Source organism: Barbus barbus (assembly GCF_936440315.1).
Source record: "Barbus barbus genome assembly, chromosome: 13".
Classification (NCBI taxonomy): domain Eukaryota; kingdom Metazoa; phylum Chordata; class Actinopteri; order Cypriniformes; family Cyprinidae; genus Barbus; species Barbus barbus.
The window spans coordinates 21,216,758-21,243,226 of NC_136741.1; the positions used below are offsets into that span (position 1 = coordinate 21,216,758).

At 36.0% G+C, this 26,469-nt stretch overlaps 1 protein-coding gene across 3 annotated transcripts in view; it reads left to right on the forward strand.

The window, feature by feature from the left end:
- Nucleotides 1–26,469, forward strand: part of LOC306879444 (neuronal growth regulator 1-like) — a 109,315-nt gene that overhangs the window by 71,172 nt on the left and 11,674 nt on the right. The window contains exons 7-8 of one of the 3 annotated variants that reach the window (XM_079432395.1): nt 9,574–9,615; nt 11,976–12,017. The exons of 1 other annotated variant lie outside the window; for it this stretch is intronic. In XM_079432395.1, coding sequence (XP_079288521.1) covers nt 9,574–9,615; nt 11,976–12,017 — 84 coding nt within the window. The remainder of the gene's footprint in view (nt 1–9,573; nt 9,616–11,975; nt 12,018–26,469) is intronic. One more of the 3 variants, XM_079432393.1, reaches the window with a different exon arrangement.

A 26,469-nucleotide genomic window follows, 5' to 3' on the forward strand; every position in this document is an offset into this window, starting at 1 on the left:
AAAAAGTAGAAAATGTCCTACTCCAGTGTTGGATCCAATGTTGTCTTGGACCCCACTAACTTTCTTTGTATGTACAAAACACTTAAACATGCTTCAGAATATCTTTTGTATTCTACTGATGAAAAATGTTTGGAACAATATAAGGATGGGTAAATATTGACAGAATTGCTACAGTGGGGCAAATAAGTATTTGATACACTGCCGATTTTTCAAGTTTTCCCACTTACAAAGAATGGAGAGATCTGTAATTTTCATCGTAGGTACACCTCAACTGTGAGAGAAAGAATCTAAAAAAAAAAAATCCAGAAAAATCACATTGTATGATTTTTGAATAATTAATTTCCATTTTATTGCATGAAATAAGTATTTGATACAATAGAAAAATAGAACTTAATATTTGGTACAGAAACCGGTTTACAATTACAGAGGTCAGACGTTTCCTGTAGTTCTTGACCAGGTTTGCACACACTGCAGCAGGGATTTTGGCCCACTCCTCCATAAAGGTCTTCTCCAGATCTTTCAGGTTTTGGGGCTGTCGCTGGGCAACACGGAGTTTCAGCTCCCTCCATAGATTTTCTATTGGGTTCAGGTCTGGAGACTGGCTAGGCCACTCCAGGACCTTGAAATGCTTCTTACGGAGCCACTGCTTAGTTGCCCTTGCTGTGTGTTTGGGGTCATTATCATGCTGGAAGACCCAGCCACGACCCATCTTCGATGCTCTTACTGAGGGAAGGAGGTTGTTGCCCAAAATCTTGCGATACATGGCCCCATCCATCCTCCCCTCAATACGGTGCAGTTGTCCTGTCCCCTTTGCAGAAAAGCACCCCCAAAGCATGATGTTTCCACCCCCTTGCTTCACGGTTGGGATGGTATTCTTGGGATTGTACTCATCCTTCTTCCTCCAAACACGGCGAGTGGAGTTTATACCAAAAAGTTCTATTTTGGTCTCATCTGACCACATGACCTTCTCCTATGCCTCCTCTGGATCATCCAGATGGTCTTTGGCAAACTTCAGACGGGCCTGGACATGTGCTGGCTTGAGCAGGGGGACCTTGCACACGCTGCAGGATTTTAATCCATGACGGTGTAGTGTGTTACTAATGGTAACCGTTGAGACTGTAGTCCCAGCTCTCTTCAGGTCATTGACCAGGTCCTCCCGTGTAGTTCTAGGCTCCCTCGCCTGTCTCAGGATCATTGATACTCCACGAGGCGAGATCTTGCATGGAGTCCCAGTCCTTATTGTCCTGTAGACCATCCCAGCCTTGTGCAGGTCTACAGTTTTGTCCCTAGTGTCCTTAGACAGCTCTTTGGTCTTGCCCATAGTGGAGAGGTTGGAGTCTGATTGATTGAGTGTGTGAACAGGTGTATTTTATACAGGTAACGAGTTCAAACAGGTGCAATCAGGTAATGAGTGGAGGATAGGAGGGCTTCTTAAACACAAACTAACAGGTCTGTGAGAGCCAGAATTCTTGCTGGTTGGTAGGTGATCAAATACTTATTTCATGCAATAAAATGGAAGTTAATTATTTAAAAATCATACAATGTGATTTTCTGGATTTTTTATTTTTTTTTGAATCTGTCTCTCACAGTTGAGGTGTACCTACGATGAAAATTACAGATGTCTCCATTCTTTGTAAGTGGGAAAACTTGAAAAATCAGTATGTCCACTGTATGTCCAAAATGTACCCTCAAAACAGGCGTTTTTAGTGTTGTTATCTACACTGGTCCAGTATTACTGCTAAAAGAGAGCTGGTGCCTGAGTCTAAACTCCATTAGGTCCTCATTGGCCTGAATATTTTATTCCTCATTGTTTTATGCTTCAAATAAAGTACATTTTTGAATGTAATTCTTAACAGCAGAATTAGAATGTTAACTGACATTATGCTTAAGAGATTAAATTTTCATTAAGAAAAAGTGCACTTTTATGAAGCGTTGGCGTGGACTCTGCTAATGGCGTTACAGTCAGATACACTCAGAGATCGAACCATATGTTTAAAAGTGCATTATTTAAGCCTTACCAATTGCCAAATGACCTCAATATAGCTAATGGCCTTGGTTGCAATAGTCAAAGACAGATTCAGATAAAAAATGCATGTCAAAGCAACACACTCAGTCAATCTTTGTTTTCCTCAACGTCCCAATGGGAATTCATTAGTGTGAAAGATATTAACTCTCAGGAATGAGTTTAGCACTTCTAGTCATTGACTATAATGAAAATAATCTCACAGAATGCTGATTTTTAATGCATACTGTATTGCTATGGCAAATAATTGCGTAAATTGACAAACAACCACAAATTTCTCAGCATCATACAATGCTGTCACAATATTGTATTTCATATTTTATTTTTTTTCTGCAGCGAGCACACATTCCCAAATGTGACAAATGGTTTTGTGAGGAAACAAATGTCTGGCAGTTAGTGTGTCTCTTTTGTTTCATTTCTAAAACCTTCCTGACCATTGTCTGTGAACACTAGTTCACTGAACAGGCTCTTTTTGAAGACGAAAATCTGCAGGCATTGGGCAAAGGTGATGAATTTAACAAATGGATGTTTTTTAAAGTCCTTTTAATGTTGTATTGAGAAAAATGGGTGATGTGTTGGACATGTGGTACGAATTAGAGTGACTTGACATTTACGTGGCTCTTTCTCCATTACTCACTGTCATTACATTTGATTGGACTTTTGGCCCTTTTTGCACCTGGCATTAAAGTGCATTTTCGGTGATCGGATCACAATCGGATAGCATTTAACCACAGGGCACATTGTGATCGGATCACTGAAACCATATTCAAGTAGGTTCAGGGACTGTTGTCTGAGGTTGTTTTTAATATAACAATACTTTATTTAAAGAACTTCTGTGGCAAAAGCTCTTTTTTGGCTTACCCAGGCACCTGTGTTGTGGTTTGCTGTCTTTTTTTATTCTGTTTTACACTGTGGTTTTAGGATCTGGTCACCCAATTTAATGAACAATATCCCATGAATTGTTCCACTGCACTACACTTGAAATCTCTAATTTCTCTCCTCAAATCCTCACTCTCGTCTCTCTCCCGGTCTGTTTTCGCGTGGGCGGTTTAAAACTTTATTTTCCACCCTTTTCTTCACTTCTAATCCTTATTAGCATCCTTTACTGTGGGAATGTTTCTAAAGCAGCCAAACGCAATAGACCAAATGGCTTATTTTAATCTGCGAGCGTTTTGAATTATCCGTGTTTTACAAATTCGGTGAACGATGGAAATTTTTGGGTTAACGCAACCTCTGATGTAAGCTCCAAGTGTAAAGGGGGCCAACATGTCCTTTAATTTTCATTCATGAGGGTTCATCTAGATAAACAACTGATACTTATCTTTGAATTTGCTGTTTGCTTTGCTTTGTTTTCAGATCATTGATCTAAAAAGTGTGCATGTGAGGATTTTGACGTTATGCACATTGCTAATTGCAGCATATTAAAAAAAAAAAAAGTGAAATGTAAAAGTGTTAACACCCCAGCTTTCTATTTTTATGTCTTGCATAGCATAAGTTTGTATGTGTGAGGAGTTAAATGTGTCTCGCACGTTGTAGCAAGGTACATCTCGAACCTGTTTTCCGTATCTGGCGTGTTTTCCTGTCTGAGTTTTTCTGCAACTCTTTCTTCTACGTTTTGCTGTCCTGGCTGTGAGGCGCAACGCTGAGGAGCAAAGATTTTGTTGTCCTTAATTGGCAGATTTTGTCTGCTCTGTAATCCAAGCTATCTTTCCCCCCTCATTTTTGCTTCTAGCACAGTGTAGGCTTTGCCGAATAATCTCCTCTAACCTGTCATTGGAGTATGACTAAAACAGACTAGAAACACTCATAGCCCGAAGAAGCTTTCAGCCTCCCTTGATAAAGCCTCCACATCTTCTGCAGGCACCAGCTAATGGAAGCCTTGTTCATTTGCCATGCCTATCAATCATAACCTCAGTGTCATCTTTTCATATCTTGCCGTTTCTTCTTGTCCTGGTTTTTCTTTACCGCTCTTACTGAGTTGTGCTGGATGTTGTTGTCGTGGTTACCATACTGTGACCCTGTCTGAGTCACGGGGTGGAGGCATAAAAGAAGGGATGAAATGGAAGTTGAACTAGAACAAGATATGATGTCAATTTATTCTCATGAATATCGTTTTTCTCCAGGCTGGGAAACTCATGCATTCATCTTGCTGTTCAGCCAGCCCTCCTGATCCTATTCTTATTTCCCCATCAATCATATATCAGGTTACCTCCCCCCGCAAGCACCTCTACTTGCACTGTAAAGAACTACCAAATACAGACTGTGCACAATTTATGCTGATACATTTAAGTGCTGTGTTAAGTGCCCATGGATTATGAATCTGATTGGCTGGTATATGCGCTATGGTTTTCCAGTTCTTCCAAACGCAATTCAAACAAAGTTCCAGATAAAATAATGTAGTTTTGCATAGCCTTGTAAAATCTGGTCTACATTGCAACTCTTCTGAAGAACCACCAATATACATGTATGACTGGCATTTAAAGAGACTAACCACGTTCTGTTTCTTTCAGGGTTCACCATTGTTCGCGTCAGTCTTCGTAATAGCTAAAAAAAAATTCAACAAAAAAACTAAAAATGGATGTAAATAATGCGATCAGCCTGCCCAAATATAATAAGCAATGATTATTTCACAGACATAGTTATATTTATGGATATCAAGTTTACTTGCTTCTGAGTGCCTCAAACAAAACTCTGGAATATCTTTCAAATTTGATGCCAGTGACTTGGCAAACTTCTGCAAATCCGGTGATTTGATCTTATTGAAAAGCGCTTATTGTATCAGCCGTGTAAACTCAACTTTGTGCCCTTAGTCCCAAACGCTGCATAAAAGCAGCCAATCAGATTAGAGCTTGCCAGACTGAGAAAGTGCTCTCCAGCGTTTTGTGCTTATGCATCAGACAGTCGGCGAACGAAGTGATCTGTGGACGTGCCGTCTATGGCTGAGATTGTGAATGCTATTACATTAACCCATTTCGTTGCTGTTCTTTTGATGCGCATACTATATGAGAGATTGGTATTATACTGCATTTTCTTGTTGAGGTTGCATTTTGTTGTCTTCATTTGCAGTGGTTTTGAAGCTCTAATCAAATTCAGTCCAGGGCTGAAAAGGACAGCTGAACAGATGGGCTGACATTTATCTTTCTCATTGACTTTTATCTTGTATTACAACAGTCATCATTTTGACATCTTAAAGGGTGCTGGCTTGTCGTTTGCACGCTGAATGTGCAGCGAGCAGGTCCTTGAAAAATAAGGTGTTTGTGATGCAGAGAGTCTGTTTTGGCTATAAAACACCTCCTGTCCAATCATTAACGGAGACGGTGGTTAAAACCGCCTGGAGAAATAGGCTATCCTTGCGATGCGTCTGACCATGCATGAAAGATAGAAGGTTTAGCCGTTCAAGGATGCAGCAAAAGTTTTTCTTCATCAGGACTGTGCATTGTGCTTCTGAAGATTAGAGAAAATTAGCCCCTTCAAATAATTCATTTTGACCTTCAAGTTTTAAAATCCATCGTTAAGGGGCTGGCGTAAAATAAATGAATTCAAGCACAGCTCGTAGTCTCATTTTTAATTCTCATTCTCACAGTATCAGAGTGGTCTAACAATGCACATCAGATTGCACTCCACTCGTATCTTGGCAATTTACATTTCTGTGAACTGTATAGAAGCTGGACGTTAATTTCTTTGTAAAGAGAAAAGGGAAAAAATTAGATGTTGTTATTATAGAATGAAATGCAATTCCTCCCACCATGATGTTTTTTTTTTCCTTGCAAGTGAGAACAGAGGTCATCCAGTATACACATCTATCTGCTTTTACGTGGATGCAGTGAAGGCTACTCCATTTCTCTATACAGTACCTGAATATTACACGTCATGCAATACTGTAATATAAAGGCTGAAAAAATTTCACAAATCACACTGTGGTGTTCATCTGATATTAACAGAGGGAGAAGAAACCTTCTTAGAGCTGCGTGAAGATCGTCAAAAACTATGACTATGATGAGTAACATGATCTTTGTTTTAGAAGAACCATAGTTTTAGCAGAATTTACATTCTCAACTAAAATTGCAATGTAGGCCAAATTTGGTAAGAATGAAAATCATTAATATTTATAATTAAAAGGATTTGTACCCATCCTAAAGTATCACTACTAAAGATTTATGAATTTTAAGGAAGAAATTAATTTCTTGATTTTAATTATTTATCTTTGCCTGAACATATCGATCTTTCTCCAGTTATAGGTTGCATCGTTTTTTTTTTTTTTTACCAGTAGTTGATTTTTATTATAGCTAGCAGATTTTTGCAGAGCTTTTCTTATCCTTATATGAAGGTCACAATTAAACCATCTTGGAAACATATTTTTGTCGCCTTTCATGTGTTAGTTTATGTATAGAGTCAATGAAACCATGAAAAAATGAAATATTCAACATAAATAGAACAATGATATTCTAACCAAAATGTAATCATAAACCATTTAAATGTGTTAAATTGATTTATTTGAATTTTCACAAAATTAAAGTTAATGTGCTTGTTTACTGTACCAAGGAGACAACAGTGGTGTGCTTAAATTATGCATAAAATAACTGTAATTGTCTGTATGTAGGAAACATAAAATGCTAGCTATGAAATTAACCTTAGCAAAAATATCCATCCATCCATTTTCTTGCTTAAATAGCAAAAACATTTCAAATGCAATTTCCAATACATAATAAATATTTGATAATGCTTGAGGTATGCTTAAATTATGCATAAAATAATTGTAGTTGTTTGAACAGTAGAAAACACAAAATGCTAGCCATGAAGCCTAGACAACCATTTTATAGCAAAAGTATCCATCCATCCATTTTCTTGTCTAAATGGCAAAAATATTTCAAATGCAATTTCCAATACAGAATAAATTGTAATTTGAGATGTGGTGGAAATGACATTTATGGATGGGGGAAAAATTAAAATGACTGAATTTTCCTGTCATATGTATATACAATGTTGAACAATAAGCAAAGTAGATATACTAGTAAAAGTTTATCCACAGTCCACAGGCCAAAAGTTGAACAAACAAACCAAGAATATATGTATGTGCATATGAATAAATATAAGAATGTTGTTATTGTTGTTATTATTATTATTATTATTAAATCTGTACAAAATCTTTCACTTCTGCTTTTGCCTCCTTCACTAAATTAGCTTTTATACCCTTTCTCTGATTTACAGAGAAATGTCAGTTTATTCCCAAAGCGTGCGGTGCTGTCAGTGGTGATGATGGCTCCAGGTTGCATGCCTGTGCGCTTGGCATGAGCGGCAGCTGAAAGCTGCAACACACATCGTCTGTGTTTTGGCTTCACACACACACTGTCTCAACCCTGCCCCTGAACCTGCGAACAGTAATGATGTGAACTGCCTCTAGGCGCTGTGATTTCAACTCCAGGGCTCTCAATTTAGCAAAGGGCTCACCAGAGAGAAGCCTCTGTTGAGGTCATTACACCCCTTAATCACAAAGTCGCTCTTACTGTACGGAGTCACTGTAATGTTGATTTGAACAATAAAAGAGAAAGCACAGATCCTGACTTATTTTTTTTGTGCAGTTCATCTCTACTGTCACAACAGATTTTGAAAGGGAAGGATAATACTTTTGACAAATGTCCAGATGGTTTGATTGTGGCCTGAGTCCTTTTTTTTCTTTAAAAAAAAAATGAGTCTGTCACGCAACCATTTGTATGTTTTCATATGTTGTTCATGTGATTTTATTGATACAGGTTCATGAAATTTGATGAAGCTGGGCAGAAGTACATCTACATTCTATTTAAAGAAAATAGTGGAAGGACCTTTTTGAATAAAGCATTTCACAAAAGGAAGTTTACTTAGTTTTAAATTATGGATATAGATAGACTGTTCAAAATTAAGATACAGTAGGACATTTCCTGGTTATATAAAGGGATACTTCTTTCAAAAATGCAACTTTTGTCATCAGTTATTCATTGTTCCAAAACGTTTATGCATTCCTTTCCTCTGTACAACACAAAATAATAGAATTTGAAGAACATAACATTGGACCCCAATGAATTTCATTATATTCATGAAAAATGAGAGCGAGAAATATCTTTTTGTGTTCCAAAAAATGAAAATTCTGTCATTTATTTACCCTCATGTCATTACAAACCTGTATGACTTTCTTTACAGCTTAAAAGGAGATTGACATTTTGAGAAATGCTATTTGTTTCCTTTCTCTATATAATTTCAATTGGTCAAAACTCAAAACTGTTTGGTTACCAACATTCTTCTTTTGTATTGTGCATTAGAAAGAAGAAAGAAAGTCATACAACAACATGAGTATGAGTAAGCGAAGACCGAATTTTCATGCTAGAGTTCCACTCTTCCATGTAAACGTGGGAGACTGGAAACAGAAATGAGCAGAGTTTCACCTTTCGATGTGAACTCTGATCTACAAGTTCACATAACGGAAAGATGTTTAGCCAGTAGAGCATATAAACAGATTTTCTGACCTCTTGGTTCAATAGAAAACATGAATTTTAAAGCTGCATGTTGTGCATTGTTGCGGGAAAGTGAAGTAAATGGCATATTTTAACAATAGAATTTATTATTATTTGAGGTGTATTATTTATGCTTACAACCTTGTGTGACCTTTAGTGTGTTTCTACACCTGTGGTTACTGTACAAGGGCACTTTATATGAACTTATGGGGAAATAAATTCATACATCTACTAAAAATTAACAGAAATGGCTAGGAAAAAATGAAGTTAGCCACTTTTGTTTGCAGATGCCACTTGGTTTAGTATTTTGTATCTAATGCAATGACAGTCTGACCTTTTTAACTGGCCAAATACTTTTGCTTTGGCTGATGGATTCATTTTCCATTTTTTTATATTTTACTCTATGTATATGTATCAGCAGATGGAGGACATTCATGTTTCAGTTTATCTCCCCCAGATCTAGACGTATCCCCCCCCCAGTTAAGTTTTAATTACCATCAGTTAAGTAACTCACTGGAAAATATTGAGCCTATATGGGATTAAAAATGGATTGACATTAAAGTCCTGCTTTTAACATTTCCCAAAAAGGGAGCTGGGGCAATTGAGAGAGTATGATATCTATTAATAATATGAAAACTATATTACATCGTCATGATTAAATGACTGTCTGCTAGGTGCAAATTTAATTTCATGTGTTAATTGAGCTGAGCTTCATTCCGGTCTGTTGAATTTGAGTGATGCTCAGAAGCGTCTAATTTGGAGTATCAAAGATCAGCGATCATATGATTGGAAACCGACTCCGTTGAAAACCCTCTGAACATAAAAACCGAACAAAACCCGACTGAACATTACATTTTGATCAAGACGATCAAGCTCAGCAGGGACTTGTTTTGTCTTGCAGTGAAAAGGGCCCTTTTGTTGCCCGTTGACCACAGAAGCAAAATTTTCACACCCTTTTTTTTCCAGTCTTTACATGTTTTTGTTCTCTTTTCCCTTCTTTTGGGTCTTCGTTATATTAATAATATATAAATGTCCTCTTTTCCCTCTCCCCTTCTTTTCCTGTAGCAATTATTGAACCCACATCAACTAGTGCTGTCTCAAGTCCAGGTCAGTATATGTCACATGCTGTACGCAGCTCAGTAAGGGATCCGAAATGCTGCACTAACCAAAAATGACCTCTTCTTCATTGCAATTCCTCTTTCTCTCGATTGGCCAGGATGCCTGCTGGCGTTCAGCTTTGTGTGTCGTCACTTTATTTATTTGATTTTTTCTAGGGCTGTCAATCAGTTATTTTAAAATCACATATATTACATTATACATCAATTAATTCATCCCTTATCAAAGTTTGCTGAGAAAGTAGTTGTAGCCATGACTCAGCTCCTAAAAAAAATTCAATTAGGACCTAAATATAAATTTGCATTTACAATACAAATTACAATAATTTATTTACATAAAATGTTTTTGTATATTTTAATACGTTATTCATTAAAACAAACTCTTTTTGGTACGTGTGTTGATAAAACGAATAATATTTCCAGTATGTGTTATTTGTTAGCAATAGTGTCAGTCAAATCCTTGGTTCATTCTAAATGCTCTTACTCTCAACTCGCTCATCGGTTCTTTCATTACGAGTCGGTGAGTGGTTTACATTTTGAGTCTGACATTTCCAAAAAAAGATGGTTCTCGGTTCAGTTAGTCATTGAGTTGTAGTCTCAAGAACCATCTAGACTGATTCAGTCCAGTTCTTAAACGAATCAATTGAATCAATTAGACATCAGTAAAAACCAGAGATCCACAGTAGGGCATTATTTTTGTTTCTTTAATTGCGTTATTTAAATTGACAGCCCTAATTTTTTCACTTGATTTCTTTGTGTTTCTTTGTGTTTTATTTTTTAACTTGTGGCATTGCACAGTACAGCACTGACACCCCTCTGAGCGAGCACTGTGGCGTTATGGTGGGCACTGTCATGTGTAGCGCTGGGGCGAGTGGCTTTCCTAAACGCTGACTGCTTCTCTCTGGCTTCCTCATTCTCTGCTTTAGTGCGGGCTGCATGAAGGGCGGGATATTGATAATACGCCTCCTCGACTTCTCTCTTTTATTTGTTGTCTGCCATTTTCTCTCCTCCTGAGCAGCAACTGACTCCGCCGTCTCTGAACGTCTCTCACTATCTATGGCGTCGCTGTTGTGCTCCTTACTGAAATCACAGACCATGATATTCTCTTTCTGGGGGAGCGGGGAGAATGTGTGTGTGTGTGTGTGTGTGTGTGTGTGGGGCCTGTGTGTATTAAAGGGATAGTTCACCCAAAAATTCAAATTCTGTCATTATTTACACACCTTCATGTTGTTTCAAACACATATGACTTTTTTTTATTATTATTATTCTTGTAACACAAAAAGACTATGATTATGGAATTGTATTGGTCGTTGTTGGATATATATCACCCGGTTTTGGATATTTAATGGTGCATTCTCATTTCTTCTATTTTTACATTTAGATTACCTTTGCCATCATCCAATGTTCACTTAATTATCTTTAACTTGTGCGCTATATTGCGCTATTATAGTCTTCTGAAGCTTACTGTAGCTTTGTGTGTGGAGCAGTCCAAAGTAAATGAATCAGCTGATCCAGTTCACAAAAACTGGCTGAATTAAAGATCTTTTTGTGTCCAGAATAACCAGTAGATTCTTCAGAATTTCTCCTTTTGTGTTCTATAAAATAGAGTAATTCAGATTTGGACCAATATGATTGTGCAGTAAGGTACGTAAAACGGTGTCACACAGAAAGTGCACAGAGGTACGTATTTTTATGAGAACAGGTTTCAATAAACAAAGTTGTTGTTTTTTTGTTTGTTTTTTTTTTTTGGTTGAACTATTCTTTTAAGACATGCCTTTTAAAAGCCAGTGTGAAGATGTAATCCCTCAAATGGGATACATTATTTCCCCTAATGCTTTCTCTTTAGCACATATATAGACACAATGCACACACTAACAATGTGTGTGATGTGTTGTATTGCATGACTGCTCTTAGTAACCACAATGAGTATCATTCAGTGTTACAGATCTTAATGCATTTTCATACTCCATTTTACAGATATACTACTGTATTAGTAGGTATACCATTTGTATGGAATGGATATAGTTAGCCATGGGGTCTTCTCCCTGCCAGAGTTTAGACCTTTGCTAGTGTGTAGCCCTTAACTTTCATTTGATGCAACGCTTGCAGAACAAATGACAATTTCATGGTCCACTGCAGTATCAATCGCTGAGATAAACTGTCTCGACGTCCTACAGTTCTTGTTTTGTTCCAAGTTCCAAATTGTATTTCTAGTTAATTTTGTGCTGTCCTAGTTGAGTGACTTGGCTGAGAGAGGATAGTTTGAATTCCTTGCAACAGGTGCACTACTTATTTGACAAAGAATATAAATGAATTAATAAATGCTAATTATGTTTTGACATCTCTTCACAGGAGGGTTGGATTATGTGTATTCAGAAAGAAGCAATACATACGGTATGCAAACGCATTGATGTAAATGTATATGAGCATGTATAAGGGGAGACTGAGGCTAGTTGTCACACAGGGAATTGAATTGGATTTCGAGACAAGGGTATTTTCTTGTAAATGTCAGGTGTCACATGACTTTTGTACTGTATGTTGTATTTTTTAATTACAGTTTTTAACGACCATTTTGTTTCTCATAATTGTTTTATTGATTGAATTAAGCTTTTAAAAACTATGTTGGAATAGCAGGTTCTATTGTGACAACTTATTGCCTCTGCCTTTTATCCTGAACAATAACAGTGGAATTAAATTTAGATTTCACAGCTTTTTTGTAGTGAAGACTGACTATTAGCCCCAGTCTCTCCTATATATATGAATAAAATCAAAACATTGCACAACAGCTATTAAATCCATTCTTTACTCCTGTATGTGTAACACATTTCATATTTGCTAGAATGGAAACAGGAGGGGATGTTAGATCTTTACAGAACAGATGCTTGTCAATACCTACTCATAGTGTTTTTGCGTGATTTTGAAACATTTTGGCCTTCCTTTACAACTGTGCTAAAAATGGCTATAATTGACTGTGAAAATCAATCCCTACTTCACACGCAGTGTGCGCTTTTCTTCAAATACCCTGCCAATACTTTTGTGTTTCTTTGCATGTTGGCTGGAATAGCAGCTACATTCAGACATGCTTTTGATTCCACTGAAAACCAACCTGTCTCTTATCGGTAGTCCTTCTGACAAATAGTTCAGACGGCTTCCACACAAAGTGAGATTTATGAAGCATTTGTGCTATTGGGATTCATACAAGATTTATTCGGTGAAACAGAGCGTATTTCATTAAAAAAAAAGAGAGCTCAGGCCACAACACTGAAGTTATGATTTATGTTTCCCTTGATGTTTTGTCACATGAAGTTGTATTTTAGAGAAAGTGCAACCATAAGTGATTGGATTTCCTGTTTCTGTACCCTATAGGTAGATTACTTGAAAATTGTAGTCCGTTACTGATTACAAATTACATGACAAATTGTAGTTAGTAACGGAATTTAATAATTAATTTAAATATTTTAATAATTCATGAGTAGTTTTTGATTACTTTTAAATTATTGTGTACCATATTGATATAAAAATAAAAGAAAATATATTTCATTCTTTATCAACAACATGAAATGTGACCCGTGCTGGCAAAATGAGTCAGAATGCGCACAGGCTAATTTTGAGCTACAGGCAAAAAAAGTGAAAAATGTCTATTTTAGTCGAATTTGACGTTTTCATAGAAATGAGTTGATTAAGCCCTCCTCTAGCGATCAAAATAGCATTTAATCATCTAATATGATCTTTATTTGTAAGTTTTCTGAGGAGTACCTTTACCCACATAAAGATGCTTCAGATGGCATGCAATCCCGATAGATACACACATACACAGAATTACAGTTTTTAAGTATTCACGCAAAAATATCTTTTAATGGAGAATGTGAAAACATTTTTGAAAATTTGCTCATTGTGACTCATTTTGCCAGCACAGGTCACAAATGTATTAAGCAGTACATTACACCAGGGGTTCCCAAAATGGGGTTAATGAAGGAACTGCAGAGGGTTTTTGAGTTGATGAAAAGCTATGATTAATGAAATCATAAAAATGTAAATTTAAAATGAATAAATTATTTGAAAATCAAAACAAAACAATTAAACACTAAAAATAGAAATATTTGTGACTGATAAAGTGATAGTGTGAATGTTTTGTTAAGACACTGAAAAATTGACTTAATATCTCAGGGGTCTCCAAGTAAATATTTTAGGTCAAAAGGGATTTGCTGACAAAAAAAAAATCAGGAATCCCTGCATTACACGAACAAACATGAAAGCAGCAATGACATTACATGTTTAAACTTTTCCAAGTTTTAAATATTTTTGTCCAGATCAGCAATTAGTGAAGATCACTGGATGTAGAAACATTTCACAGCTGTATATCAGCTGTGTTTAGTAATAATTATTATTCCTCTCATACAAGGTCTAATTGACTGAGAGGTGCTTTTGTCTCCTAATTTATTTACATAGATAAATGCTAGGCTAAATGGTGTGACACCCATTAGGATTTTTAGAAAAAGAATTCAAAAGAGAAAAAAAAATGAAGGAGAATCAATACATTATGAATAATTTAATACCATTAATTAAAATAGGATGTATTCATGTATTCCTTAAAAACTAATCTGATTAGGAAATAGCATTTTAAAGCATTTATAGCAATAGCATTTTAAAACATAATTTAGTTACAATCCTTATTTTTTGGAATCTGACTATGTAGTCCAGATTACTTACATCTAATCAGTTACTGCCCAGCACAGACCGTATATACCAATCATAACCTTATTCCTGGTTGTTCGATTTACTGTAGTGCTTCTTTGTTAAGAGAAATTATTCAAGGAAATATCCAAAGTGAAATATTTTAAAATGAATCTTTTCACAGGGAGCTTTTTGAGGATCTCAATTTGACACTTTGTCCACATTCAATTGTCTTCTCTTGATCCCATTCTTCATACCTCCAAATGAGCTTAGTTACAGAGCTTAATCATGTTTAAGAGCATAACTATAGCTCTGATATCCTGCCCAACTGTGTCTCATTCACCATATCAACAAACGAGGTTATTAGTTGGATGTCATTAGTTTGACATTGCTTTTTCTTCTTCCTCTGAGACTCACATCTCTAATTTTTCGTGTCTACAAAACAAAGCAATTACCGCTGTCAGCTGATCAAGATACTCACCCTTTTTGTTCTTTCAGCATCACAAATGAAACTTTCACTTTTTATCTCCAGTGTGAACTAATCTGGCAAACTTGATGGAATAGTGTTGTCAGTTTTTTTCTTGTGAACTGTTACAACGCTGTGTACCGAATCCTTGGATTCCAAGCATATGGGAGAACATATGCCACGCATGCATGGTGCATGAATACTGATTATTATTGCAAACACAGGGCCTTTTTGACCAAAATGAGCATCAGCGTGAGAGAGAGTTATTGCCCATGGACATGTGCTTGCTTAGAATGGAGATGTGGTTATAATTATGTTGTTTGCCTCGGATATGGTCTACAGTGGAATAGTGAAGATTTAATACTTTTCTAATCTATATTTAGTTATTGTTCATTTCTAGTTCATTATTTAATAAAAATGTGGTTGTGCTATTATAGGCTAAGATGTCAAAGATTCTTAGCATGAGATACTGGTGTTCTGGTGTCCTCAGAATGTTTCTTAACCTGCTTGACCAGCTAATCATCCAGTCAATCAACAAAGAAATATTGTCCTATTTTTACAAATAAATAAATAAATAAAAAATAGTTTAATAATAAATAAATAATTGAATTAATTAATGACAAAAAATGGAAAAGCTGAAGGTTCAAAAACAGTAAAGGATGGTACACACTATCATTCAAAAGCCTGGGGTCAATAAAAATATATGAATGTTTTTAAAGAAATATTTTATTCTAACCAAGGCTGCTTTCATTTGTTTAAAAATACAGCAATAACTGTAATATTGTGAAATATTATTACAATTTCAAATAGTTTTATATATTTTAAAATGCAGTTTATTCTTGTGATAGAAAAACTGAATTTTCATCAGCCATAACTCCAGTCTTCAGTGTCATATGATACATAATATATATATATATATATTATTATCAATGTTGAACAGACTTGTGCTGCCTGATATTTTTTTAAAAGCTAATAATTTTTTATTTTCTGCTATTTTTGATGAATGGAAAGTTCCAAAGCACAGCCTTTATTAGAAATCTTTTGTAACACTGTAAATGTCTTTGCTGTCAATTTAACATGTCCTTGCTGAATAAAAGTATCAATTCCTTTAAAAAATAAATAACTAAATATTACTGCCTTTTTAGAAGGTAGTGTGTTATATTTATGCATCTAGGGCTCTTGAGCTCAAATTAAAACGTCCTTAAACTTCCTTAAGAGTTTTTCTTAACTTAAAAAACCCAAGTCATTTATCCTCCCATTTTATCTCTGCCTTGCAGAAATGTGCTATTTTTGTGAAGAGGTCCCACACATGTGGAATCTCCTCTTGTATTGTTTAATAGTGGACCGGATTTGAATAGAACACTTCATATGAGACTTTTACTGACAGCCATTAAAACATTTTGAAATCACTCACCTTTCTCTTCATGTTGCATATATGATGGAATACAAAAGGAGTTATTGAATAAGTTGCTTTTTCCCGTAGACCTTTTCCATACAAAAGTGGACTACACAAAACTATCATATATCAGCAGCACACGAGTAACATGAGTGTGAGTAGATGAGTGAGTAGAAGACCATTTTAATTTTTGAATAATCTGTCCCTTTAGAATGTTTTAATTACTTTGGTAAATGGTTGAAAATATTGAATTGATAATGTGCTCATAAAAGACGACATGTTGAGGCAACTCCTTCTTTCAAAACTAATTGTCCAGCATCACGTCATTTATTCCCATGTGTCAATTATTTTGAATAAAGTGAATAATTATCATTGTCACTCTGATATAACGCTTTAATGAGAATAAAGTCTAGAATGTACAATATTCATGTCAGCTCTGGTTTGTCAATATGGACAGTCATTTCAGTCTAGAAATGTTATCATTGGTCTCTTTAATATAGGATCAGGATTCGGTTTTTAAACTTGATTATATTTATTTATTTATTTACACTTTCTTTCAGCTAGGACATATTTAATTGATTAAAATGAACAGACATTGTTCATGCAGCCTTGGTGAGCATAAGAGACTTCTTAAAAACATAGTTTTTTGAAAATTGTACTGCCCTCAAACTTTAAACAGTAATGTGAGTGTATAAGTATTCTAGTTCTAAATCAAGTCCCACATGAAGGGCACAGTATGCTTCAGGCTTGCTGTGGAATTTGGCATTATATTTGGTATTAAAATTCACTTTGTCACTCCAAAGTTCAATATTGAGTTCAGAATTTTTCGCTTACCTGGCTGTCGTTTGGCCACTATCCACATATCCGTCTTTTTTATTTGTTTAATTCTTCAGGCTTGTGGTCTCCAGGCACTGAACTCTCTCAGAATGGACCACATGGGGCATAGTGGCCTATCAGGGAATAATCCTGTTTAGCGATTCTTTCAGGTGCGCTTATCAGATTTATGCTGCATCAGGAAGGACGAGATCAACGGAGGGAGAGACCCCTTGTAAAGACATGATGTGGTGCTACCTGACCTTCATTTTGCTTCGTGTTATAAAAAAAACACCACCATATCTGGTTGTGGATGATAAGCGCATGGCATGTCATAAATCTTTCTTGACCTCTAGATTCTAAACAGGCATGGTTAGAGCAATGATGCTTGCAATGAATATGGTTCAACTGGAGTCTCATGTGTGCTTTTGTGGAAGACATCCCCGGTCTAAATGATCCTGTGTTTACATGAGCCCTCGGAATAGCTCAAAAATCAATACTATGCCCTGCTCTGCATACTGATGTGCTTTGCTTTGATCTCACATTCAGGGGCATACAGTGAATCGGTTTAATTGTACATCACAGAAAAGCTTTCTGCTGTGTTTCACTATGTTGCTTTCTTTTTAATGCTTGTGCACCAATGGATGAACTCCCCGATCAGATTTTGTAGCAGTAATACTCTGAGGTATCTGTAAAATCGATGACTCTCAGCCTTAATTATTTTAGTTTCAATGGATATATGCTTTGTTTAGAATCTGCATGAGATTTGTTTGAGGTTCACCCACAAGAAATTTGAATTGGAAACAAAGCTTGCGCTACAGATATAAAACAGCTGGATTACAGAAGAAAAATATATTTACAGGGTAATGCGAACAGGATTATACAAATACAAGTGGTAGAGAGTGGCTATGTATAGATATGTGAAGCAGAAAATGAATATGTGCAGGGCAGATGGATCTGTACAGCTAGTATGAATATGAAGAAATAGAAATGTCAAACAAATGTCAAAAAATATTGAATTTGCATATTGCACAGATGGGTTTGTACAGGTATCATGTATAAATATGAATTTACATATTGCACATTAATTTTACCATTCACTAGAGATGTGCCAGAGTATTCAGTTTTGCGCAGGTTTCCAAATTAACACTCAGTAAACGCCAATTGCAAGTAAAAACTGGCTTTGTAGGCAAAGGAAAACAAACTTGTACAATACGCCAGTTGGCCGGGTTTTTTTTTTTCTTCCGTTCTCCATGTGGCAACACATATGTGAAATACTCCTCATATTAGACCACCAAAACAAAAAATGAGAAACAAAATGTTGTACATAGAGATGGAGAGTTGATCCGTCTGTGCTTCCTTGCACTAAATTGTCTAGAGAAATTATATATCACGTAAAATTATACTTGTTATACTAGACAAAAAAAGAAACAAACTACTGAAAATAATACTTGCAATTAAGTGAGTCACATGGTGAATCTGAACAATTTGATTCAGTAAGTATACGTCAAACCAATAACTCCATTTGAACTATTCATCCAAAGAACGAGTCATTAGCTCAAGAAATTGGACTACATTGGTCAGATGCATTCTATGTTTATTTTTGTTTGCAGCCCACAAGGACAACTCAATATAAAGATGTTTCCTGCTATTATTTCACGGTACACAGATTTTATTGCATCACATTCAATAAAATATTATTTATTTTGCTGTTGCGCTGATGATTTAGTTATGTTTGTCATAGATATGCAAAGAAAAAACTGCTAAAAAACTTTATCAAGAGCAAAAATAGGCCTGTATAATAAGACAATAATGCAAATTACAGTATCGTGACCGGTAAGCAATATTTATGAGCATAAATTTTCTTTCATTGCCAGGTGTGACAAAAAAATTCATATTTTTGGACCCTGTTTCTGCATATGTGCGTGTTGTTTTGCCACTAATGTTGCTTTCATCATTTTCCACATGCATAAATTAGCATCTAAGCACACATAAACACACCGGAACTGTCCTCTCCAAAGTATTCAAAGTTCTGTGAGCCAGAGCTGTGTCTCTTTTTTCTATCTACACTAAACACAAACGAAACCATTCATTTTTCATGGCCTAAAATCTTCTACCAGGGGCAAAAATGCACTCTTCCTCTTGTGAAGATTAATCTTTAGCCTTGAGCTATGTACCCTCTCTGAGATGTCATGTTCTGCCACAAATGGGCAATATCATCCAGTCCATTCTCCTATTCTGAATCACCCCCACCTTTCCTTCCCATCTCTCTCTCTCTCTCCCTCTCCTACGCTCAATTATCTGTGCTTCTCCTACGTGCACTCTCAGCCTGATTATCTCACCCACTCTGGGGCTCCTTCACTGGGCTGTCCATTAAATGGTATCCGTAGCTTCTCTCTCCCTTCCCCCCACACATACCAGCACCAGCTCTGCACAAAAGCGTCACGGCCCAAACAAGTGCCTGGGTGCAAAGGATGAGCAGGTTAATGTGCAGGTATAAATGCAAAAGCTTTGCAAAAAAAGTCAGCAGAGAGGATTTTTCAGTGAAATCTCACATGCATTTAGTTTGTAATGCAATGCAGGCAGAGCTGAAAACATTGCTTTTTGGGGGGAAAATGTATATGCGAGCACCTGCTCAGGATTGACGAGATGTTGCATGGACCTTTGTTTTGACTGGGTCCCATCTCCTCTCTGTCTTATCGGTTAATTCTCCTTCCTCCTCTCTTTTCTGCTCTTGATCTCAAAGAAAAGCTTTTATCTTGTCAGTCCCATTTCAGTCCCATCTTGAATATTACCTAATTATGTGTAAATTAGTAATGGATGAACTGAATTTTTGTGCCCAAATTTTAATGTGATCTTCAGAAAAAAAACTGAAATCTGTTTGTTTTACCAAAACAAATCAAAAACTCTTACACAAAATGTGCCAGAAGTTGAAGAAAGACTCATTATTATACTGCATGCCTACAGCAAAAGGCCATGGTCTGTGTTCCTTCCTTCTCGACATTTGAACGTTATTCAAATTTATACTAACGATGGCCAACTAATTTAAAATGCACATGGGATTGTATTTAAATGATAATGTCATAGGGAGCGTCATTACGAAGTTGGTTTTCAGTGCTCTTTCATGTGGCTAAGCTGAAGGGGGAAATAATGTTCTTTCAGCGTGTTTTCATGCCGCAAACTAATGGATCTCACTTGGAGAGTGTTTTACATTTTTCTTTCTCTTTTTTTTCCAGAGTGCAAAAACCCCTGATGAGTCAATAACTCTCAATCTGTTTCTCACTGACACAGTTTACAATATGTGTGGAATGGTTTTTATGACATGAGAATGATAGTGTCAGTGGATAGCTCTTTGTTGATGATACAGTAGTTACACTGTGAAGATGTATAATCGCACCTGTCATTCATGCCAGAAAGCATTTTTTGTCCCGCCATCTAAACGCAGCCCAGATTTACTGGGCGTTAGCTGAGAACAAACTTTGTTTTTATGCAAAAGATTATTCCTTTAGCCACTAATGGTGATGGTGTTCTCAGAGAACAAATGCTTGTAGCTATTTTAAGGTTTTGTGGATGAACAATTCACAGTTCTCATGTTGGTGAGGTTGGCGGAGACAACTTGTAGCCGAGAGATTAATTCAGACTTTCAAGTTGTCACGCCAACAGGGCTCTTGTTATCTTGCTTTGTCTAAAATGGCCTCTGAACCTCAGGACTTGTATTTATAAGAATATATTTCCTACCTTATTTACATGTTTGAGGGATTGAAATTCTTTGCCTCAGAATGATGAAATGGGAAAGTTGCATCATAAAGCTATTGTCCTCCTTACTACAATCACGGCTGCTTCTCACAGGGGCTCATTAAATGACCGTTTCACTGCTTGGAAAATGGCAGCTAAAGCACTGAAAAGCATTTCATTGAAAGGAAATTCTAAACTGTCCTCAGTGAAATGGCATGAATAAGTTGCTTTGTTTGAGGAAATACAAATTAAAAAAAAAAAAAAAAAGCTGTTTTAGATGCAGAAGCAAAACAAAACTCTACAATATTCACAAGCCAATTTCTGAGAATTAAGAGAAATGATGTGAAAGTAAAATTCAATATTATTGGAAATAAGCTGCTGTTCAGCCACACTGTGACATTTGTTTCTAATGTTACTAATGAGCTATTTTGGTAAAACAAAGATTATTTATCACAAAGAAGTGATATATGTAATATACTAGCTAGATCTAGATCATTCTTCACTGACGTGACTTGCATTCAAACGGTGTATACTTTCATTACGCTGACTTTTACAGTCTTATTAAAGTCAAACTTCTTTCCAGTCATTATAGTTTGAGAATCTCACTCTCCTCTAGAATAATCTCTGACTAGATTTTTTTCTTATTCTGTCATCCAATTATCTCTGAAGCCTGGTGAGGCAGGTTGTGCTCTCTCCTGAACGTGGCAAAACCTCTGTCACTCTTCACCTTTTCCGCATCTCTCTCGCTGTCTTTCATTTCGTCTCTCTACCAGCTGCTCCACCCTTCCCCAGCCTTTCCTGCTCACTCACCATTGCAGAACTGAAATCCTGCTCACTTTACCTGAACCATAAACAAGCCTTATTAAGACATGCTTTACAGCCATGCTGTGCCAAGGATAGATTCAGTTAAAGCGATATTTCATTATTTTCTCACCCTCATTGTTGCTCCAAACCTGTTCTGTCTTTGTTGAAAAATGTCAATGGGGTCTAAACAACACTGAACTTGACTAACTTTCTATCACAGGCATTCTCTCAGGAAAAAAAGGCTAAATACATTTTTTTGCCTTAGATATTCCTTGAAATTTGGATCTGTTCCTCATACAATCCATCAGAGGACAGGTTTTTGGTTCAACTGTTTATTTTGAAACTCAAACTATATATTAATGCATGCGCGAAGGTATGTGTACAGTGCAAAGCATAGTATGGACACTAGATTTATTTTGCATTAATCAATTAGTCACTTGGTGACAACACTGTGCCGGCACAATGTTTCACAGTCAAGAAAGAAGCAAAGGAGACTGAACCACAATAAAACTATCAATGGACAATCGCATTGAAAGTGAAGATGAAGGGGTTAAAAGATAGACAAAGACATTTTAATCAGACATCACCTCTGGAGAGACGTTGCAGACACCGTTCACGGATGAAACTTTCTAGTGTGCATACATTGAGAACCTGTTTTGAAAGGCTATGCAATTGGCTGTGCACATACTAAGCATTTGTCTTACTTTGTATACTGCTGTATACTTTGGGCTTGAGATTGTATCATGGTGATGACAAATGCAATATTATTCATTTCAGATATGTATATTTTTTCCATAAAGTCAAGACATTTACAGACACCCTTTATTTTTATTCCTTTCTTTGCTTTTAGCATGGAGAACGACAGAAAAATGTATAGCGAGAGCTGGAATGACATTTGTACATATTTTGCAGGCAAGATTCGAACCTGCATTTCTGTGAGCACAGCTGTTTTTAAATGTCATAAGCACAGCCAGGCACAAATGCTTTTTTTCACATGATTATGAAAGTGAATGTAATTTTACAGACAGCTGTTCCCATTTAAAAGGTGATGTGTGTAATTGTTTTGGTGTTAAAATATTTTCCCCTATCCCAGCTTAATATGCAGAGACGACTATAAGTAAGCCATTTATCAGCTTATTTCCTTGAAAAGTGTAAACACTTTGGCATTATCAAAACATTGCTCTGTTTGTTTGAGCATCCTAACAACAGCAACACTGGCTCAACCAATGGCGTGAGTTTGGGGCGTGGCTACCTTTTTGACTGACCAATGGCATACGGGGATTGTTTGGGTAAGCAGTATGTTTTTTTGCAGCTCAACGAATGAGGATCTTCAAAATGCAGATGAAATTAGTGCTATAATATGCTTGAGTAACACATATTGGAAGATGTTTTTTATTGTAAGCTTTATCACTGTAGTTACTGATCTAATTCCTTCATCAAACCAATCACCTCTCGCTCTTTCTCTCTCGCCTTCCCTCGGCTGGAATGGGTGCTTCTTTAATCAGATCTCTTTAATCATAGATATCGTGCGCTCCATCATCATAAGCTCTAAACATTTTTTTTTTTACTTCAAATTAAGAAATATGCCTTGAGGCCTTAGCTCTCCCAAGGGCTCAACATTTTCATTTTCTAAACACCTCAGATAACATCAAGACTACACACAGGCATGCAAAAATCTCCTTGGGACGTGTCATTTTCTCTTTCTGCGCTGTGCGAACGATTAAGGTCAGTAAGCAGTATGATCTCTTTGACGAGAGATCTTAAGATGTGATTCCCAAGACCTTGTTGCCGCCAAAGTTTCAAATGCTTTTTGGAGGATCCTGCCAGAATGAGACTAGTCAAACAGTCAACATTAATAAGTCCAGTCTTACATCCTGTCCACACTGACAACGCTAATTTGTATGCGAAGGATTGGCAGACACTTTTGTCTGAGCTGCTTTGAGAAAAGAGGATTAGCGAGTTTGCTTTGCTTTAATTTTCATAGTGTTTTACTGTCACAGAACCTTTTGAGTGTTACAGCGTTACCCCGGTTATTCTTTATCTCATGCGCCATCGTCAAAGTGAAACGGAGGAGTATTAAAACCTTGGCTTCCCTCACCCAAGTGTTCTTGAAGGGGGGCTTTTTTATTATTATTCCCAGAGATATGTTTGCTACCTTGGGTTGTTTATTTCTAACGGCTGTACATGTTTTCCATGAGATTAGTTTTTGATAGTGTGTCCTTTTCTTTGTTGACATTTGGATGATTGAAGTGGGTTTATTCTTTAGATGAGTAGCAGGTCTTTTGGAGCGCTGAGACAGAGGTGTCTCTCACTGTCTGGGGAAAGAAGAGGGAAAACCGTTTCACTTAAGAGACTTTATTTTACAAGCAGATGTCAGATATTGTTTGGTGCTAGTATAAACGTGCAATCTATTGATACACAGAGCGTGGCATTTGGCTCCTTTTGGCTCCTCCAAGGGTTAATCTCAATCACAGTTATTCAAATAACTATAATTGGATTTTTCGATCATCCTGAAAGAAGAGCATAATTTGTTTTTGTCTTGTATTGGTTTCTTTCGATGTCTTTAATGAAGGACCCAGTGGGTGGCGGGTTTGTTTGGATGCCACATTCATCTACTCTTTCTCAAAGGCAAAGCAAGATATGAAACTATTAGCTGAGTTTTGCTTCATGGCCATGCCACAAATAAGACCAACAAGCAGCCCAAATGTCTCACAATTAGCTAAATTTCTCTTGACCAAAAAAAAAACAAATACTGATAAAAAAAATTCCTGTCTGTAGAGAACGTGTGATTTGAAGTATTATGCAGGTCAAATGATTAGATATTTAGTCAATGTTATTGTTATTCAGCGCAAGAAAATGTTTTAATCATAAAGTAAGATCTATGAAAGTATACCTCACTTTTTAATTCAGATTTTCTTTTTGTAGACAATAAGTAATTTATTTAATACTTAGTTTGCATTGAATAAATCAACATTAATTTTTATGGAAATGTGTTGTATATGTACAGTATTTGTGGCATCTTAGTATTGTTATGATATATATATATATATATATATATATATATATATATGCATACATGCATTCATATAGCACTTAAAGCATTGCCCTCTTATCGTTTTTATGTCAAGAATGCAATTTTCATGCAAATTTTCTTTGAATTGTATGTAGAATATTAAACTCATTCAAGGGTTGGCTAAAGATTATTTATGCTACTTTTTGACTTGTATATTTAATTAGTCTTAAATAGTATTCAAAGCACTTAGTGGTTTGACTCGTACTATTTACTTTTCTAATTATTTATGCTTTTACCACCAACAATGTAGACTTCATCTCAAATACGAAAAAGTAAATTAGAAAGTAAATTTTGAAGTAGCTGTATAAATATTACTGAAATGAAAATAAACCAAATTCTTCTTTCTAATCCCTTCTTAAGAACAGCCAGGATGACTGATTTTTTTCAATTGTACAAAATAGTCTGAGGTGCAAGAGAAAGGTACTGTAGAATTCCTAAGGTTTACCTCTCTCTGTTTTGAAAGAGCGTATTAATTGACAGTGAACCACCACAAAATTGGATTTTCATTATGATGGGAGAACTGACACTTTCAAAAATGCTTGTGAACATTTTATCATTAGCTTCCTGGCAGAAGGTAATTTGGCTGCTCCCTAGAGATTAACAATACCTCAAACACCACAAATCTTATTCATGAACATAACTTATTTGAAGGGCTTTGTCAGCTCCATAATGTGGAGAGGAGTGGTAGAATCAGATGAATACTGGAAACACTGAATTTCGTGATTTTACTCGTAACAGAATCTGTTGTCATGCACAAGAAGTGCCCTAAAGGTAGTTGTCGCTGTGATCAAGGGGTCAGGCATTGTCTGGTTAGCATGGCCCTCTTAGCCCCTGCTGATAGATGCCACAACCGTCTGGCAGTGAAAAGCATTCCAAAATAGCTGTGTATTCTGACTGAATAAAAACAGATAGAGTATAACACATTATGTTGTTGTTATGTTTTTTTTTTATGTAAGATCTGAAATTAACATTTCTATTTGGCGGCAATATTTGCCCCCTGTAACTGATTTCATATGGCATTTTTTCCCTGTGTATTTTTAGAATTACATTAATGTATCTCTGTTGTTTTTATGTCAAATATTAACATGTAATCAATTCATTAATTAAATCAGAATACTTTAGTCCTCTGATCAATAAAACATGTTGTAATTAATGTAACTTAAAATAAAATATATAAATCAAATTTAAAATCAGGAGCTCATTACAGGGTGGAGCTGCAGTTTGACCAAAAAAATATTATTGTTGATTATTGTAATAATGATTATTAATGTCGATTTACGGAATACATTATACACATTTTTGTGTGAGGAGAAAAGGTACATGTTCTTGTAGTGGGCTACACAGGCAAAACAAATTAGTTTATTGCTTTTTACTTCATTTTATTTTATTAATTTTCACATTTCATTTCAAGGAATAGTTCATCCAAAAATTACATTTGTCATCATTTACTCGCGTTCAAATTGTTCCAAACCTCTATGAGCATCTTTCTTCTGTTGAATATAATAGATATTTTGAGGTATGTGAATAACACTTTCTAGTCATTTTCATTTTTTTTTTATTCTCATACTATTAAGAGATCCTTCACTAGTGCAAAAGCTTTTTTTTATTTAAGTATTCTTAACACACATTTGTGTTCTTTCCAAGCATTCATGCAATGTTTATGTACAACTTTTGAGCTTAAATGTTACTTTCAACCACAGAATACCTACATTAAAGGGTCTCTGTGTTGTTTCTCCAGCTCTAGTCTGGATTTTTCCCCACGGTGGATGTATTTCTAACAGGGCTGCCATGTAATTTGCACCACGGCTGCCAGAGGGGGTCGTAGAAAGGGTCAATATCCCAGCCTAATTTGTCAGGAATCATCAAGTAAGGCTGATCAATAATT